The sequence below is a fragment of the Silurus aristotelis genome (assembly GCF_946808225.1).
Source record: "Silurus aristotelis genome assembly, chromosome: 23".
NCBI lineage: Eukaryota > Metazoa > Chordata > Actinopteri > Siluriformes > Siluridae > Silurus > Silurus aristotelis.
The window spans coordinates 7,251,557-7,271,038 of NC_139596.1; the positions used below are offsets into that span (position 1 = coordinate 7,251,557).

Genomic DNA, 19,482 nt, shown 5'->3' on the forward strand with positions numbered 1-19,482 from the left:
GAAGAACATTCATTTTCTCAGTTTCATAGGAGTGTGATGATAATGGTGGCCACAAAATGAATAAAACTTGGTACTTGGTACATGTCAGAGGATGTTACAGCAGATTTCACATAAATTCATTTGACAGGTTTTTAAATGGCTTGCTCAATCCTTTCATCGGATTATTTTTGTGCAGGGGGTTGATGGAGGAAAGACAAAAAATGCAATCATGTTCTTACTTATCATACAACTAAATAGTACGTGATTAATTAAAAAAAATTCTAATAGTTGCACAATTTTTTAGGCGTCTGCATGCATGAATAAGAAAGAATTTTGCAGCAAAGGCTTGGGAAATAAATTGCGGATTGTTTATGTGTTAAGGTAAATGAGTCAGCCAGGGATCGCGTGCTGAAGGTGGGAGACTTAGTGATACTGTAACTTTAAGAGAGAGAGGTGGGCTGCGCAGAAATGACGCAGGAATAATAATGAAAAGGATGCTTCAAAATTCCACACACCGACTGCAGCGTGTGTGGTTAACGAGCAGCCCAGTGAATACACACAAACAAGAGGAATCACACAGAGAGCTGGGGCACTTTAGATGCAGATGTGGGGGCTTTAAGCAAAGAAGGGCTGTAGTGCTGGAGGGCTCAAGTAAACCTTTGCAGAGCATTTTTATTCATTCAAGTAAAGAAGGAAAAAAAAGAGTACTTTTGACAAGTCAAATTTGATAGAAAGCTTGTTATTGTTTTTATTTTTTTGTATTTTTTTATTTGTATTATTTTATTTATTTTTTTTACTGGAATGAACCCTAGTTTCAATCCTTTAATCCAAAACCAAAAAAATTGACACTTTGTTAAACATTTGCAAGAACCTGCAAGCATGTTGCGCTTCTCCTGCCTCTGCCTTTTCATTTGGCTGCTCGAGTCGAGCTCGAGTCAAGTGAAACAGGACGTGGACGTGCTCGTGCTCCTGCCTCGAAACAACTCGTACATGTTCTCGGTCGCGAGGGTCCGACCCGCCATCGATTACGCGCGGCAGCAGCTGGCGCGCGGGCCCCTGGCCGGACTCAATTTCACCGTGCACTATGTGAACTCCGAGTGCGGCGTGGACGCGCTTTACGCGCTCGTGGACCGCGCGCACAGCCAGCGCCCCGACCTGATCCTCGGTCCCGTGTGCGAGTACGCCGCCGCGTCCGTGATCCGCGTGGCGTCGCACTGGAACATCCCGGTCATCTCGGCAGGTGCCCTGGCGTCCGGCTTCAGCGAGAAGAGCTCCGAGTACGCGCTGCTCACGCGCACCGCGCCGAGTTACCTGAAGATGGCCGAGACCTTCTCCACGATGTCGCAGCGCTTCGGCTGGAAGAGCGTCTACCTGATCTACCTCGACGACAAGGAGGAACGCAACTGCTTCTTCACCATCGAGGGCGTTCACGCGCTCCTGGAAGGCCATCACGACATCTTCGTCTCGATGATGGATTCCAGAGAGCCGCTCGCGTACATGGACGAGATCGTCAAGTCCATACGCGAGCATGAAGGTAGTAACCATTGCATATTAGGAAAAAAAAATTCATTATTATTGTTATTATTATTATTATTATTATTATTATTATTATTATTATTATTATTATTATTATCACCTGTAACTTAAATGCGCCTTTGATTTTTCTCGATAACAAGTCTGCATTGCTTCACATCACACCACAACTTCGGTTCAGATGGGTACGAGGTCATTTGAGTTGTACACGTGAGGGAAAAAACTAATCAGAATTCTGACCGAGCAAAAGTTCAGTACCAGCTGTGTGATTAAACAGTCTCTTGAGCACGCACAGGCATCCCTCCTCTGCTCAAAGGTTTCCAGGTAAGAAGAAGTTCAGAGATGCAATGTGGTGTCTACCCTTACCAGTATTGAGAAGATCACAAGAAAACCGGTGACCTGCTTAGAGAAAAGGTTTAGCTATTTAATTTGTTCTGAAAGGTTTAAACTTTTCTTTGCATGAATTCCAGTAGCTCCATACTGCATCACTGTTTTTCAGAATTGGTCGCCTATATTGCAAATTTTAGAAACTATAATAAAACTAAGAGGAAAGTGATGTCTTCATTTAGCTGAAATGATCGTTGCAATGCAATTATGAATGTGTGGAATGAAAATCTGCAGACATGCTCTTGGAGTTCACTTGTTGATCATGGTAAAATGATTTCTTTATCTGCCATATAATAAATGTACATTTTTAAAACCGTATTTATGTTTGGTCACCCACAATGCTACATATAGCGAGCAGGATTTAGCCCTTGCTTTATCACTAATCAAAAAAGCGAGTTGCCGCAGCACATTAGTCCTTTCGGCTGGCCGACTCTCTCACCTCCTTATCTTTACGCTCAGCTCGAACAAATCACCTTCTAAAATGTCAGCTTTCATCAATGCAATCGTATCTATAATAACACATACAACATAGATCTAGAAGCATTGAAACTCAGTGCATCTGTGTCTGATAGTTGCATTGTGTTTTGGTGCCTGCGTCCAATGTATGTTCCAATGTTTGAGTCTAATGTCTGCATTACTTCTACATTGTATCTTTATATCATGTTAACATTTCTTAACACAGCGTTTTTCCAGAAAATGGTAGGTTTGAAATGATTGAAAATCATCTAGCAATGTCTTCCCATGACGTCAGCTTGAAACTGGAAACTTCTCACAGAAAATAACGTAAATATAGACCCAAGCAACAATTTAGCACCGGAATCAAGAAGCACGTCACAAATGTTTCAGTATAAAGGTATTTATTGTGTATCAGGGTGAGCAAGCTGGCCAAACATCATGGATTTAGAATAGTGCATTTGATTCATGGAATTGTTAAGTGTTAAATTTGACTCTTCAACGCCAAAACCTGACAAGAACTTGTTTGTAAGAGTTGCAGGATTGAAGCTATGTGCAAAAAGCCTAATGGAAGAGGCAGCTCTTGATACCTTTAAAAGGAAGTTGTGTGTTGTGATGAGATTTGACCAAAATCTGACCTGTTTAAAGACACCAAACAAGCTGGATATAATGAAAATACACCTGATACTTACTGTATGTGTTAGTGCTATTTTTTTTATGTATTTATATAAAATTTGATAGCTTTTAAAGTTCTACCAGGATATTGTAGCTTTACACCAAGTTGTCCCTGCCAGGAGCTTAAGACGTGGCCATACTAAACGTTTAACATGATAACCAACCTAAACATGCATCCACATCAAAAAGCAATTGTATTGTATCAGTTCATTCACGACATTAAACCACTTTTTGAAAACCTATGGTCTAAAATGTCACAAATGCACAAATCTCTGAGCGGTCCCCAATCTGCCGGCCCCTAAACTTGTTTTGAGAAGAAGCACAGTGCTGTTATAATATGGGGTGCCAATAATTTTGGAAAATACTCACAACAATGCCTGGCCCCATATGTTTTAACTGTTCATTTCTGCTCATATTCATTGAACTGGCAATTATTCCACACTATAATCATATTAAATAATATCTCAAATATTAAAATGTGGAAACTTTTGACATTTTTCTGTCGCTGCCACTTGTAGCTCGATCACGCTAATAAGCACAAAAATCCACTAATAAAACACACCACTCATAAATTATCGTCTCAGGATTTACTCTGAGAACCGCCCACACAGACCAGGAATATCATCTGCTTTGCCATGATCCACCGCCTCCACTACATGTCTTACTAGAGCAGAACAAGACTAAAGAACAGTGAGAGAGAAAATCAGCATCAGACCACTGTACAATTCTACACATCACAGGACATTTTAATGCAAAATTAAACTATTAGTTCCTCACTGTAAAGCTCATTTCTCTGCAGCTTCTCAGATTATTTATCACCTTCTGTTCTGGCATCTGCATTCATCACTAATTAGTTTTACTTAATGTGAAGCAATTCTAGTTGAAAGTAATCAACTTGGACATTGTTACCTTGTACCTGTGACTACGCTTAAAAATGAATTTGATATAACTGGTATGCTAAATGCTAAAGATCCTGTTTAATTTGACTATGAGTTTACCAAACTGTTATATAATCCTTTTCATGCAACACATGTAATTTTATTGTTTTTTTTTTTTAACCTTTCTTTCTGGATGACTCCACCCCCGTTAGAGGGTTTAGAGTGCTCACTGAGTGGATTGAGAAGTGTAAAAACGATGTAACTCACATCCCATGGCCTCCAAAGTCACCACAACTCAACCTGTTTGAACATCTATGAGAGATTTTAAAGCGATGTACTAGAAAGCACTGTTCACTATCCAACAAAGCAACAATTGAGCAAATATCTTAAGGTATAAAGGTGTTTAATAACCCAGTATTATTCCATAGTCTACTGGAATCAAAGCCAAGACACATCGAAATGATGTTAGTGTTTTCGTAACAACTCAACAGTAATTTCTGTTCTTTGTAATTGTGTTAATTGTCTGAAAATCAGATCAAACTATTTCTTTTTCATCTTCTTTTTCATCATTTCACAATGCATTTCTTTAGTTTACTTTTTAGTGGCTAAATCCCTATGCTTGATGGATATGAGGCCTGAGGGAACAGGATCAAATGACAATCACAGTTGTTTTGGAAACACAGTCATTGGTCACTGAATCCTGTGCGTAAGAATTGAATTATTATTATTATTTTTGTTATATCTTAATTTTCACAAGACTTCATGGCCAAAGCAAAACTACTATTACAGATATCAGTCCTTTCTTCCCATTCTCTGACAGTTCTTTCCATCCATTATGTATCGGACTTGAATTCTTTGTCTCTAGCAATGCTTCAGGTCTTCATACTTGTGCAAAATACCTCTACAGATACTAACACTTGTGCAAGCATTGCTCCAGGTATCTCAATACTTTCTTACATCTTATATCATTTAAGTTTTGCCCTGGATTGCTCTTGGTGGTTTGACGATGGACACACCCACCTCTACTACCTTAATATAACGATTGACATTGTTCTCTTAGAGCCTAATTTACACAAAGGCTCCTCCTTGCTGTAAGTAGCTTAAGCATGGCATGACCCAGCTAACTTCTCTTGACTTTTCTTTGATCGGTATTTCTCATAAAGCCACAATCTTTGTTGCAGAATGATGACCATGAGGAAGGAGTAGGAGGAAAAAACATCTGGTGAAGTCTGTCACAATATAGTTAAGATTTATATTCCGGTTGAAATAGAAAAATGTTACAATAGACTGAAAAACATAATAATTTTACTGGCTTTATCAAGGAGCCCAGCCAACAGTTGTTTATCCAGAATGACTTGATAAATGTGTGTTTCCAGGTTTGCATTTCCTTTTACAATCCTAATGAACAAAGTGGACTCATTTTTTTTTAACAAAAAATGATATGTTCCCATTAAGAGGGGTCACTGTTCTCCCACTACTCATTTAATAAGTGGGATGGATCACATACACAAATGATTATGTAGTTATCTTATTTTGTGGATAAATATTTACCACTGTTCGGCTAGCTAGCACCGTTGTGGAGTTTTAATGATCTACTTTATCAAGCTAATGTTGCTTTGCTTCTGTTTATTCAGCCTGAAATTGACTGGTCTTTTTCTGTTTCACTCCTCTTGATATGGACCTATAAACTCTAACAGCTGTCAGTGTTATCTGTGTTTAGCGGACAGCTAGCAGAAGAGAAGGTACCGTGCATATTTCTTAGCAGCAAGACATGCAAAATAAGTTCACAGGAACATGCATCTCATGCATTTTTTTTTAAGTATTGAGAAAAGGTTTCAAAAGTAGTAGGGCTTTAAGTTTAAAAACAATGACCATATAATTACATATTACACAGGCAGTCAACAGCATAAAAACTACTTTACTTACTTACTTACTTACTTATTCTATTGCCTCTGAGTTTGAGATATTTTAAATGTAGACAACGAATGACCATATCAATAAAGAAAATTAATTCCCAAATATCAGCCAATGGAATTGAGTTGCAATTTAGACCAGTTTAAAACTGCTCCTGATGAAGACACTGGTAGCAATGCACAGGTAATTAGCGACACATTTCAACATTGTTTTACAGTTCTTCTCAAATAACAGGTTGGGGTCATTTTTGTTTAAACCTTTAAGAAACACATTGAAAGGCTTCTCTAAAAATATTGATTCTTCATTTTATCTATTTATCTTTTTAATAAATCAATCAATTCTATTCATTCAATAATAGGATAGACTGTATCTACTTATGTATGTTTTGGCCTATATAAAATAGCTTAACATTTAATTAAATAAGGAATGGCACATGACTTAACATATAAGATGATGTACTCATTGCTGTCACATGCAGCCCATGGTGTGCTGTATTAAAGAAGTCCCACATTCGCAATATTTTTGATTAAACTTACTTCTGAACGCTACAAAGCCCTGATACTGCAAAAAATGAGAAAGAACATTATATTAATCTTCAGTATATTTAGTTTCAAAAGTTGCTTCTGTAGAAATGATAATCTACTACAAGTGCATTAACATAAACGTGTTTTTACCAAGTGTCTGCGCTAAGGCATTGTAGTAAACAGAATTGAGAACTGAATGTAATGTAAATACAGTTATACAGTAGGTAAGAGTGATTTGATGTGTTTGCACAACATTGACATTGACTTGGCACTGTCTGTTGAACTCAATGAAATGAGTTTATCATGTATAGCAGTTACTGGGTTTTTTTTTTTTTTTTTGGACTGTTCACTTAGTGGCCAAATTATAAGATACACCAACTCCACCTTTTTAATTCACTTTTTTCTAGTTTAATGAGACTTTGTGGTATACAGCCAGATTTACTTTCAGATTATGCCTTCACTTTAAACAAATTGTTCATCTCTTGTGTAAGATAATAATTAGGCATATCCTATAAAACTAGGCTGAGATTTTCAAATACAGTGAATGAGTGTATATTATAAGGATGGAATACATTGTGGCAATGATTTGACAGCGATTGACGTGAACTTGACGCCATGAGCTGGCCCAGTAAAGGTCTGCCGAGTGGTCCTCAGGGGTGTCGATATGGGACTTTACTGAGCAGAGATATTATTCCTGAGCAGGGTTATTATATGCATGCCATACGTTTGCACAGTAGCATCAGACGCATGCTTGTGCTTACGGCAGTGTGCTTTTAAAATGACCCTCAGGCAATGTGGCAGGGGAGACAGTAAGCCTGCCATGTGCTGCCCCTTACATTCCGCAGCTCATTTGTAACGAGTGTCAGTGGGAAAATCCAGATTTCTGAAATATAGCTGGCTGGGGTTGTACCCCATGGAATCAGCGTCAAGTCAACACAGGGCCTGTAGTGTTGTACACACTCTGTAATTAAAGGGTGCCATAGAGCATGAGTACTGAGGTGAAGTTTGTCCCACTCATCGGAGGATATTTCAGGCGGCAAGCTACACTGACAGAGTTGTGGGGAGTGTTCCAGCACTCTGAATCTTCCTATTTATGGGACACTTAAAGATTTTTTTTAAATCTGTTTGCATACTTGTTTGTTTGTTTATTTATTTTTGACCTCTTTGCTCCATGGGAAAATTTTTCATATACCACACTTTTTTTTTTGGTCATGTGTGGAAAACGAAGGTGTTTTGCAACACTTACACGATATATGCTTTGCATAATAACTCGTACATGCCGCATTACCATGTACACATCATTCTGATATTCTTTTGTGGTAACCTTTGAATAAAAGCCAGAAAATTGAAGTTTTAACTGTTTAACAAAATCAGCACTGAGTGCCATGTCAAAAGAGGAGCACTTCACAATGTGGTTTTGATTCATGGCCTATAAACCGTTTATGGGAATGGTGTGCTTTATTGTTTTCCCATTTATGCCGTGCACATAATCAGAAAAGCGCATTTAAGCAATTACTCTTAATATGGAAGGCTGTAAAAAAAAAAAAAAACGCAGCAGTGCACATATACAATCACATTGGAACACACATTGACACCATCATCGTAATCATCACCATGTATAAAGACTTTAGCAAATTCAGTTACAAATTGCAAATATTATTTTTTTTTTCTTGACTTTCCAGTGGTAATCATGTGCACACATACCAATGTGGTGAGGGAGATCATGCTGGTGGCCCACAGAGAGAGACTGACCACCAGTAACAGGCTCTTCTTCAACATTGAGCTATTCAACTCCTCCTCCTATGGTAAATGACTTGCACACAATGTCTTATAGTATGTGGTGATCGGGATAGAGAGCTTATCTGCATAGTCACAAAGATCCACCATGGCATGCTTTTTTCCCCGCTCTGACCATATAAAATAACCAGTCAAGATCACTAACTCTTCTGTTAGACAGGAGAATTCATTCAGGAGAAGCAAGCTCTAAACTTACAGGATGTTCAGGACAAGGGCTGCCTAAATAAAAGCCACAATTTAAACTCCATTTGGCCATTTCAAAATGAAATACTTTGGTATATTGATTTTATTTATTCATTCATAAGTTTTTTATAAAAATAAAAAAAAATATGTGACATGAAACACAACTATTGATTTGATTACTTACTTCCCAATCAATCCATAGAAAACCCTGATCATTATGTTTATCTTTTGTGATTTGTTAATGTGAAAAAAACCCTTAACATACCCCATTGTAACTATTTCATAGGCGATGGATCTTGGAGGAGAGGAGACAAACATGACAATGCGGCCAAGGCTGCCTACGCTTCTCTGAATACAGTGACACTTCTGAGGTCAACCAAGCCCGAGTTTGAGAATTTCTCACTGGAAATTAAAAAGTCCTTCGAGAGCACGGGCGCCGAAGTTTGTGAAGGCTGCAATAATGTACGTAAGTCTTTCGAAACAAAATGTACAATGATAGTAGGTCATACCTGGTTCATATAAAAAAAATACATGTTTACAATGACTTACAAAATAGCACATTTGTCCAGGTAAGGCATGTATTTAATGCACAACATATTTAATAGAAACTTGTGTTTATGAAGAACCTGTTAGGAGCAATTTTATTCAGCAGATTATAATTTCTTATAATAATTTTCTTTTATAATCATGAAAGTGTAGATTTTAGTAGTGTGTAATTTTCTTTTCTTCTCTTTTTCCATTCTTTGCCAGAATTTTATTATGGGTTGGTCAAAACATGTTGCTGATATGAGTCTCATATGTATATATATATATATATATATATATATATATATATATATATATATATATATATATATATATATATATATATATATATATATATATATATAATATACTCATTAGCATAATCTGCATTGAAAAACATATATACGTAATACGCATATTTTCTAGATATGTTGGCACATGTACCTTTGTGTTTTTCTCGATTTCTTTTAAAGTTGGCCCACCATCCAGCTACAGTTACTACCTTAACAGGGGGAAAGACACATGTCACATAACACATTTTAAGATAAGCACTATTTGCCTTTTTCCTGATACACGAGCTCACAAATTCTCAAATTGGCTTGTGTCACTGTGACTGACAGAGGAGAGAGAGCATGCCATCCCTCCCACCCAGTGAACCCAGCCAAGTTTTGCTCCCTTGGCTCCTGGCCACTCAGGAGCCTGCATCCTGTTAAAAATTTTTTTAAGTGTTCTAAGACCTTCTGGACGTACCCAAACAACTTTACAAATAGCACTTGCATGCCATTAAAAATGTACTATTAAATGGAGTATTTATAACAACTACAACAGCAGTAAGAGTATAGATAATGACCTAGTCCACCGTTTTCTCAATAGTGTGTTCTCAAGTATTCCTCAACTGCCATCAAAATGTTTGAGACTCTTTTTAAAGGTTGTTTACTGCACCAGAAACACACAATATCTTCACAATACAACAGGAAAAAAAAAATCTACAGGAAAATTTTTTTTTTTTAATGTCAGTGCATTAGCACCACCTAGAGGTAGACCAATCAATTATAGTGACTATTGTTTCCCGATTTAAAAGTTTAAATGTTCAATTTGGAACAATACAATTATTTAATATAGATTTTATCCTTTGGAAAGTAAGAAATGACTAATGTTTATTACAAAGACAATATTAGAATCATGTACCTGCACTTTGTAAGTGTTTTAAGAGTCTGAATACATTTCCAAAAAGTGGCCGTCTGAATTTAGAAAGTGACACGGTTCAGCCTGGCAGTTGAAACCCCATCAGTAATTTATTAGGGAGGGCAGTAGGAGCTGCTGTGTCGAAACAAAACATCTTTGATGAATTGGCTTGCTGAGGTTAATAAGCTCAGCAGGGTCCAGGCTACTTTCAAAAATCAGCTACTTGCCAAATCAGCAGGAGTCTCAGAAAGCCGGAGGTGGCCTTTGGTTAGTGACCACTGGCTGGTGTATTGCTGTCAATTGCATGCCAAGCACAATTACTTTATTGTACGAGCCCTCATTTTACACCTTCCTTGTGAAAATATCCCCTTAGAGGCCAGAAATCTAAGTTTGATTTGCCAGATCACAAATGTGTCAGGCGCTAGTTCACTTGTAGCAGAGGCTTGTAACATCTGTCCATTTATGCCGAGTCTGGTGTTGTGTCAATGCATACCGAATTACTCGCTATGCTGGAGAATAACTGCTTTATTCATTAAGGGAGGTGATAACTTTTTTGGATCGCCTTACAGTCGGGTCGTGTTCTTTCGGCGAGCCAAGACTGTTTTCAGCAATTCATGCATGCTGCATATGCAAAGTGCTCAGCACATATATAAAGCTGCAGGAGAAATTTTAATGAATGCTCGCCTGTCTAAATCAAAACTTTATTTTTCTGTGCATGCTCTGTGTATTTATTAGAGTGATCAAGGTGAACTAATATAAAATAATATCATCTAAAAAAATTACAAGGGACTGCACTGGAATCTATCAAAGTACCTTGTGACAAAACGAACTGCTTTACCAGGTTCAGAATGCATTTGATAAAATATCCCCAAACAACAGACATGCAATGACAAGCGATGAATGAGTGACAGAAGCTAAACTCTGAGAAGGAACAAATCACAAATGTTGGGAATGTACAGAAGATGCCTGGCTATTAACTGTGTCTCTGTCTGCATTATCTATAAAATGCAGCAGGGTTTGTAGAGCAAGAGATGTAGATAAGAGACCAAACTCATGTTCCAGCTCCAGTAAAGCTCTCTAGCTCACTGCCCACGCATCATTAGACAGGAAGCTTTTACAACTAACCGAGCAAACCCGCTGGAACGCTGTACACAATCAATCTCTAAGAGACCCAATATCTTTGAAATAAGTATTTAAGTTCCCAAGTACATGGCAAATATTTGTATGCACCGATGACCAGTAGGTGGGTCTGTTGGATTACAACACAGTTATTGGATAAGTGTAATATATTTTATGATTGCAGGAGTGTTTTCCAGAAAAATAATACATAAAAGCTTAAAGCAAAGGCCCTAGGAATAGAATGCAGTTTCACCTAGGCAACCGTTTTGATGTATAGCAACATTTATGGATATACATAGGTCAAGTTTTTTAAATGAAAGACCAGAATGGGATGTGTCTTTTAATATTTTATAACCATTGGACCATTATTGTGCTAATTAGCACTGGATTGACAAAGTTTGGCTTGAGTGTGTCAAAAGGGTGGTGATTTCTTCTTCGCATTATCTCAGCGCTTGAATGTGCGTCATTTGCAGTCTGTCAGATTTGAGATTGGCAGCGATAATAACCCTGAGTAGCTACACTTTTTATTTTTTTTCTATACAAATGTTTCCGAGAGGCTGCTTAAAAGAGTCATATAGTGGCAACATTATGAACTATAAATCAACGATTGACTAGACTCCACAAAACAGACAATGTGTGAACAATTGATGTAATTTATCGGACAGTTCTGTCTGATTATGGCTGAGTGAGGTTGTCTCTGAAGACATATTCAATGCTGAATAGATCACCGCACTTCTATTCACCTCACCAGACTGCACACAAAGGCAATACCATCCTTGACTTTGCTCGAACCATGAACAGATTACTTTTTTATGGAGTGTTAAGGAAATCCGAAGGCTCATGGGACCTAAAATGGCTGTGACAGATTTGCAAGAAGGGAAGGGAAGTTACCCACCCAGCATGTATTATAGATAGTTAATTCTGTCTCGTACATCTTAAGCTAAACAGGGTGTCACTATGTCCAGGACACTCAGTTACATAATGTTGTCTGGCCCAGTGAAACTGATCCTTGTTTTTCTTCGTAGTCTATTAGCTTCATTTAAATGATGGCTGTGTTATATGGTAGTAACAGTAAGCCGACATTGGAGTGAGGAAGCTGACATGCGGTTGCTCATTTTGGTGCTTGTCCAAAGGAAAGGGCTACAGGCAGAAACATCGAGGCTAATGAGCTTAGAACATAGTTTTGGTTTGGCTAATAATACATCCAGTAAAGACTTAAAGTTTAAGAGGCCTAGCCCTATGTTTATTATGAATGAACACACAGATACTAATGAAACTTCAATATTAACAGTGAATCTGTCATTTACAAAAAAAAATATGTTGCCAGAATATGATCTAAAAACAAAAGAGACAGCCACAAGAGGCATAAAATGTTTCCTTTTCAAAAATAATCTGTCCAGGGGGATTACTTCATTTAAACGGACTGCAATCTGTGAGAGAGCAGAGCATAAATCAAGACCCAAAAACAATGGTCTCTTTCCAGGCTAGATGTCACCCCACGGTTTAACATCTCTTTCTTATGACACATCAGGCTGAAGCACTGGGTGGTCTCTATGGTTGACTTTTCCTCAGCAACCTGACTATCAATTCAGTGAGGATTCCCAGGCTTTTGTGGAATTGTTTTCTCCAAAAACTTGGCTACGATATTGTCTGGTCCAAATAGAGGAGGGAGCGAATCTGACCTGGCTGACTGGTTCCATTCTTCCTACCACAAGGCAGGCCATTAAGACTGAGCATTTTTCTCCATTTTTTTTTTTAAAATAAAAGCTGCAAATTAGGCCCAAATCTGAGGACTGAGACAGAGGCCGTTCACATATGGTGTGTTACTAAAGCTGTTACCAACAGAGCCTGATCTCAAATGCCAGCAGGGTTTATGTTTCACAACGCCATATTTCAGATGTGGAATGTCCATCCAAATACATTGTGTTACTGAATTGCAAACTGCACTTCCTGTAAAAACATTGTGGGCTTCATTATCTGGGAGCTCCGAAACATCTATGTGGCTCACATGTCCGGAAAAGGACATGTATATAAACAGTCCTATAGATTTTCCTGCTGTTCCGCTCATCTTAGGCAGTCGACGGTCGACCTAAATTCACAGTGATCCCCACCAGTCACTGAATCTTGAAGCAGCAGTCCAACTAAGCCCTGGGTTTTACTAGTGTTTGCCTTGGGATGCCCACACACAACATAGCGTAACACAGGAATGGACCAATAGTCCCTATCATAACAGAAGCAACTATTAATGTTATTTCTTCAGTATTTGAAGATCTTGTGTATGTTTTTATTCAGGCTTTTATTAGCAGCAGTTAAATAATTTTATGTTATCAGCAAACTACTATTCTGTTATGATTACATGCAATTTCTGGTACATTCCAATCATAATAGATGGATATTTTTACATAGTGTGAAAACTATTAATCATTTATAATAGTGCTTAAAACGGTACAAACTATTTGTGTACTTGAACAATTTCAAAAAAGGGTACAAAACTGTAACATTTCTGGGCAGTGGAGTGGCACTCATATTTTTTGTTTTCTTTTACCTTTAATACAGATATTTCACCTAGAAATGGGGATATAATATACCTTTAAAAGTGATTAAAGTGATGAAATTAGACCATTAAAGTACACTCCATGTTTCCATGTTTATACAAAAGATGTAGGCTTGATAGTTTCACCCATTTTTCTGAGAATATTCTTTGCAAATGGAAAAAGGGAATATAATAAATATAATGTTGTAATGTTATAATAGGAATAAATGACCAAACACAGTAGAGTATTAAACGTTAATATCCAAATTATAAGGATCATCATCAATAATTACATTTTAAGATGGATTGTAATACTTAATTTTAGATATATTACTAATGTAATCACCAAATGTTTGTTTGTTTAACACGTTTTATGTGTGTGTGTGTGTGTGTGTGTGTGTGTGTGTGTGTGTGTGTGTGTGTGTGTGTGTGTGTGTGTGTGTGTGTAAAATGTGTAAAGATTGCTAAACATTAATAAACAGATACAAAAATGTAAAATGTGAAAGGTTCGTGCTTTTACAGTACTTTTATAGTACTTATAGCACTTAACATACCTTTTAAATACTAGGTACTGATACTTAATATACTGTGAACCCAAGTAAAACATTTTTTTATTCATTTCCAATTCCTGCCGAACATGTTTGAAGTCTATATAATGAATCTATAAGATGTGGAGATTGTACATGTATTTGACTTTAGCCCTTTTTAATGTTTCTTTTTGCCATATTTTTTGTTGCAGGTAAACATGTTTATGGAGGGTTTCCATGATGCGTTACTACTGTATGCGCTTGCCTTGAATGAGACTATCCATAGTGGCCTTAATAAGGAGAATGGAAAGGAAATCACACGCCGAATGTGGAATAGAACGTTTGAAGGTGAAGATAAAATTCAGTCTCAAACAGTGTATATCCCAACTTTTTCTTTTTACTTTGTTATATCTTTCATATGTTTGTGTTTGTATTATTTGGATGCAGTTGGCCTAAGGGTGACCTTTTCAGTGTAAACTGACAAGCACATATTTATATTCCTAAGTGTTTCCTAAAATATGTGACCGTTCAGGAAAACAGATCTGTGATGGAACCAGATGGGAAAAAGTAAACAGGGGCACAATTTTACAGCTCACATTTTACATTTAATTTCAATATTAATATGGCTATATTTGATAACCACAAAATCCAAACAAGTCTGTGATAAGAATATTTAAGTCTACAGAATTTTTATGGCAACTTTCAATTTATTTTAGCAGTAAACAGGGTTGTCAAATATTCTTTCATTCATAAGCTTCACTTACGTTGTAGGTCCTCAAGCTGTTTCCATCAACCGCAAAACCAAAACCAATAACATAAAATAACAATGTTTTGTTGAGGGAATCATCAGGAACAGGGTCATGTTTTCTTGTTAAATGAAATAATATTTTAAAAATGTCAAGAATTTGGGAATACAGACGCAGGGATAAAATTACCATTTCTGCAGACTGTGCCAACAAAACCGACGGGAGGCAAATGAGGTTTCCTGTTGTATTGGTCGCCTGGAATTTTCTCGACTATTGCCTGTGTTTTCCTTGGAATGTCTGACTATTTTGGCTAATTAATTCTCACATTCCATGCATTCCATTGCACAGGGATTGCAGGCCAGGTGTCTATAGATGCCAATGGTGACAGAAATGGAGATTTCTCTGTTATAAGCATGACAAACCATGAAACTGGAACATATGAGGTAAGAGAACTGCCTGAATATGCCTGTAGGGTATTTGGACACTACAATTATTACACTATTGTAATAAATTAAAAGTCATAACACAATGTCAACCCTTATTATTATATATTATTCATTTTTTCATCTTAAAAGCATATTATATAGGACCTACTGGAAAACTACTATTAAATGTAGTTGCTTAAACTGTAAGTCTTCATCCATTAACTGGTCCTGAGCCTTTTCAACTATGAGATGTAATGGATGGCTCATCAGATAATAAGTCCTCATTGCTTAATAATGGTCACTGTTATGACACGGAAATAGATATTCCAACTGCTGTCTGCTATAAAAGTGAAAGGGCTTTACCATACATACTGTACCATCAAAATATTCTACAAAGCGAGGGCTGTATTCAGAGTTGAGTTACATATGAATAGTGAGGAGTTCATTCAAAAATTGCACCAATTGGTAATCAGATCTCAGGCGTAACTTTGGACTCGCATGCTATTCGACATTTTCATGTGGGTTGTGCATGCTTATACTTTAATCCCAAAAAATACCTAATAAAAATAGTGAATTAATAGCATGATGTAGTTGGTTACATACCATGCACACATTACAATTTCATGTCCTTGAGAGAGTATCTCTTCACCACTTCATCCAAACGATATTATAACTAATATAAATATTGTAATTGCATGTCATGTCATTTGCTCCAAATCCAGTCGTGGTTTTTACCCCTATCATAGTGCAAAAAGATTGAGATGTGCTGGATCGAATTATCAAACAAACTGGTCATTTTATTAATGTGTCACCATGTAAACAAACTGAGTACAGAGAACTGTCCTGGCAAAAAAAACATCCATTTAACACTTAATTCATCAGCTTTGAATACAATGTTCATAAGGTTAAACACCACTTTCATTACTGGATTCTACACTGTCCCATGGCAGTTGGACTATTTTATGTGAATCGTGTCTTTTTTTTTTTTTTTTATCTTAGGCCCTCTTGAACTACTTTGGCACAAATGGAAGTTTTGAGCTCCTGCCTGGGTTTAACAGTGAACGGTTCACTCTGCGTGGAGATTTAAGACCAGAACAATCATGTAAATTACCTCTGATGCTTTCACACATGTAGTAGTATCATACCAATTAAGCTATAGGTGTAGTACTTCTTATTAATAACTTCATTTTCTCTCCTAAGCAGGTGGACTAGGCTTATCAGCAGTGACTGGAATCATAGTTGGCGGACTTCTCGGAATGGCACTACTTATGGCGGTTTACTTTTTTAGGTACAATATAAAATTAATAAATTATTGTCTTGGACTAAAACCTAAGACCATTTTCACTATACATAAAATCCATTGTTAGGTAGAGTATTTTTGCTAATTCATCCATTATACAACAAGGATTCGTAATAAAATAGCATTTTTGCATGTTACACGCCTATTAGTGTACAGTAATGAAAAAATGTAGATTTTGTAGTAGTTTTGAGAGCTGAGTAAACTACATGTATCTGAGATTTGAGCTCAGAGCCATACACATTGGAGAACAAGTATAATATGATCCCTCATTCTGGTGCACAATGAGAGATCGAGCTGTTTGGAAAACCAGATTAAACAGAATTACACTTCCAGACGAGTTGACACAATAGCATGTATACATTTCTCACTATGAGCAATTGGAAGAATGTCACAGGCCTTTCATTTATTTTCCTTCGGGCTGACGTCAGTACTGAAAATAACTAACAGGTCTTGACGCAGTGTTTAGCCCCATAAACAGGGACTCCATAAAGTAAAGTAAATAATCCAACACATCTTTTATCTGATCTCTTTTCTCAATAACAAGGATGTTTATTTTATCATGATGGACATAGCTGCAGTAAATTGTGCTGTATCCAGAACTTTATGTCCTTAAAACAGTCCTTTAAAAAAAAACAAAAAAAACAAAGGAAAAAAGAAAAAAGAAAAATTCTATGAAGGTCAGAAGCTAGGGACATATAAAGCTGTGTATTGTATGCAAATTTCAATTGCATTTCTTGTATGTCCTCATTAATATTAAAACGTCAGGCAGAAGAATCATATTTATTGCAAATGTAATTATTTACAACATGGCTTCTGCCTGCATTGTTTGCCAGCTTTTGTAATAAAGTGGCACGTGATCTAATCGTCCTACAGAATAAAGACAAATTTGCACATATAGCAAAGTATAACAGTGTTTATCATTAAATAAATTTGATCAAGACACAGTAAAAACCTGTTTTTCTATATAGAGAATTGTCATATGTGGGTAAAACCTAAACAGAAATTTTAAACGGAGCAAAACTCTATACTTTGTTTTACGTTATACAGATGAACCACAAACAACAAAACAGACCATAATAACAGCTGAGTTTGCCACTTTTATACTCAAAAGTAAGACTAATGTATATGTTTTTCAGAAAAAATTACAAGATAACCATTGAAAGGAGGGCACGGCGGGAACAATGTGATGGAAAACATCGCCAGTTACGAGAGGACTCCATCAGATCCAACTTTTCAACAGCATAGGTTAACACATAAACACCCAAATGGAAGTGCTGGGGATGGTGTGTATCAGATATGTCCAAAGACTCAATAAACACCACCCCTGGACTTCTGAAATATTTCAAGACATACTGTAGTGTTTTTTTTTCTTGTAAATGTCTCTTATTTTTGACTTTTGCAAACTCAGGAAAGTTTAATTAAGGAGAGCTGCTCATAAGGCTTCATTGAGAGAAAAAAAAGGGTTGGTCTGTTTTTGCTTACCTACAGACTTTGTGCCTTTTAAGCAAGCTAGCTTTGATGAGGAATTTGTCCCCTGTTTCAGCAAGTCAAGTGAATTCTTGGGTTGTTGGAGACTGCCAGTGATGAATTAGGGGCATCTGAGTGGTCCGGATGAATGGAGAGGAAGTCATAAGTTGAAGATGGACTATTCTTTTATTCATGCCTCATTAACATTAAGGTGAGGGGTGAACATTTAGCTATTCTCTCATGGTTCATGGGAGTGTTGGACAGGGACACTAATCAACATTATATTGATTTGAGTTAAGACAGAAGGCTCATGTACAGTATGGTTATCATTTGTAAATCTGAGAGTAGCACATTTTACACATTGAAAAAGTGGCTAAAAATCTAAACACTAGAAGCCAATCTGTGAGGTGTTTGGAGAAAAGCGGCTATTAGAAAAAAAATAACAGAATTCCTCAACAAAATCTTTTTGGATAAAGCTATGTTTATAAGGAGAATTTATATTGCACATGTAAATGGTAAAAAATCATCTGTATCTAAATTTATGATGTCAGGAAATGGTCATTAGTACACTTTCAGATTCATATAAAATCTATATTTCTTCATTGTGTCACATACTCTGTTAAAGTATGAGATGCACATGAAAACCTCTTTTAAAACTTTGTGCAAATGCATATACTAGGACTATTCAAAATTAATGTAATGGCAACTGTATACTGATGTAAGTAAATTGATCAACATAAGTTTGTGATTGCAATGTTATTTATTGATTTTTTTTTTTTTTTGTAGAGGTTTTAATATTTTAATTGTTGATTTTAATATTGTTTTTTCTTTTTCTTTTGTGGAACTCAAAAATGATTTTGTAAAGAAAAAAATGTTATCTGCATTTTTTTAGAGCACATTTTGCTTGATAACTGTGTACATGGCTTTGTAAACAAACCTAGTCAGAATTGTAAGTTATTTATATTACCAGTACATACTGACCAATAAAGAAAAATATTTTAACCACTTGTTGAAGTTGAATGTAACTGAATTTTGATGTTGGGAAATATTAAATTAACAACTAAATAATATTAACAACAACAACAACAACAACAACAATAATAATAATAATAAATGCTATAACAACTAATAGCATTTGTGTCTGCTTCTAGCTCACAAGTCTACAGTATAGTGGCAAATAACTTGGGTTAGAAATTCCTCATGGATCTGAAACAGGGTGTGTGCAAACAACCTTAGTGTGCAAAGATTCTCTGGCCTGGTTTCTTGGACCCTGATTAACACTACTCTTGGATTAGAAAGGTAATGTCTAGCCTGAACTTTTTAAGATACCAC

At 36.5% G+C, this 19,482-nt stretch overlaps 1 protein-coding gene across 2 annotated transcripts; it reads left to right on the forward strand.

The window, feature by feature from the left end:
- Positions 1–465: 465 nt before the first annotated feature.
- Positions 466–19,155, forward strand: npr3 (natriuretic peptide receptor 3). 2 transcript variants are annotated; one of them, XM_083527001.1, is made up of 8 exons: positions 466–1,513; positions 8,026–8,148; positions 8,610–8,785; positions 14,425–14,560; positions 15,307–15,401; positions 16,383–16,485; positions 16,587–16,671; positions 17,820–19,155. In XM_083527001.1, exons 1-8 carry the CDS (start codon positions 859–861, stop codon positions 17,926–17,928), a joined length of 1,482 nt encoding a protein of 493 aa, XP_083383127.1. In that variant the 5' UTR covers positions 466–858; the 3' UTR covers positions 17,929–19,155. The 2 variants fall into 2 exon arrangements, with proteins under 2 accessions (XP_083383127.1, XP_083383126.1); XM_083527000.1 differs by having other exon boundaries at positions 480–1,513; positions 16,584–16,671.
- The last annotated feature ends 327 nt before the right edge of the window (positions 19,156–19,482 follow it).

Bases quoted from the DNA above. Each gene is read 5' to 3' on its own strand.
- npr3 (XM_083527000.1), top strand. From the start codon at position 859: ATGTTGCGCTTCTCCTGCCTCTGCCTTTTCATTTGGCTGCTCGAGTCG. The intron at 8,786-14,424 runs GTACGTAAGTCT...TTTTTGTTGCAG, and splicing joins TTTGTGAAGGCTGCAATAAT to GTAAACATGTTTATGGAGGG. The intron at 14,561-15,306 runs GTGAAGATAAAA...TCCATTGCACAG, and splicing joins GTGGAATAGAACGTTTGAAG to GGATTGCAGGCCAGGTGTCT.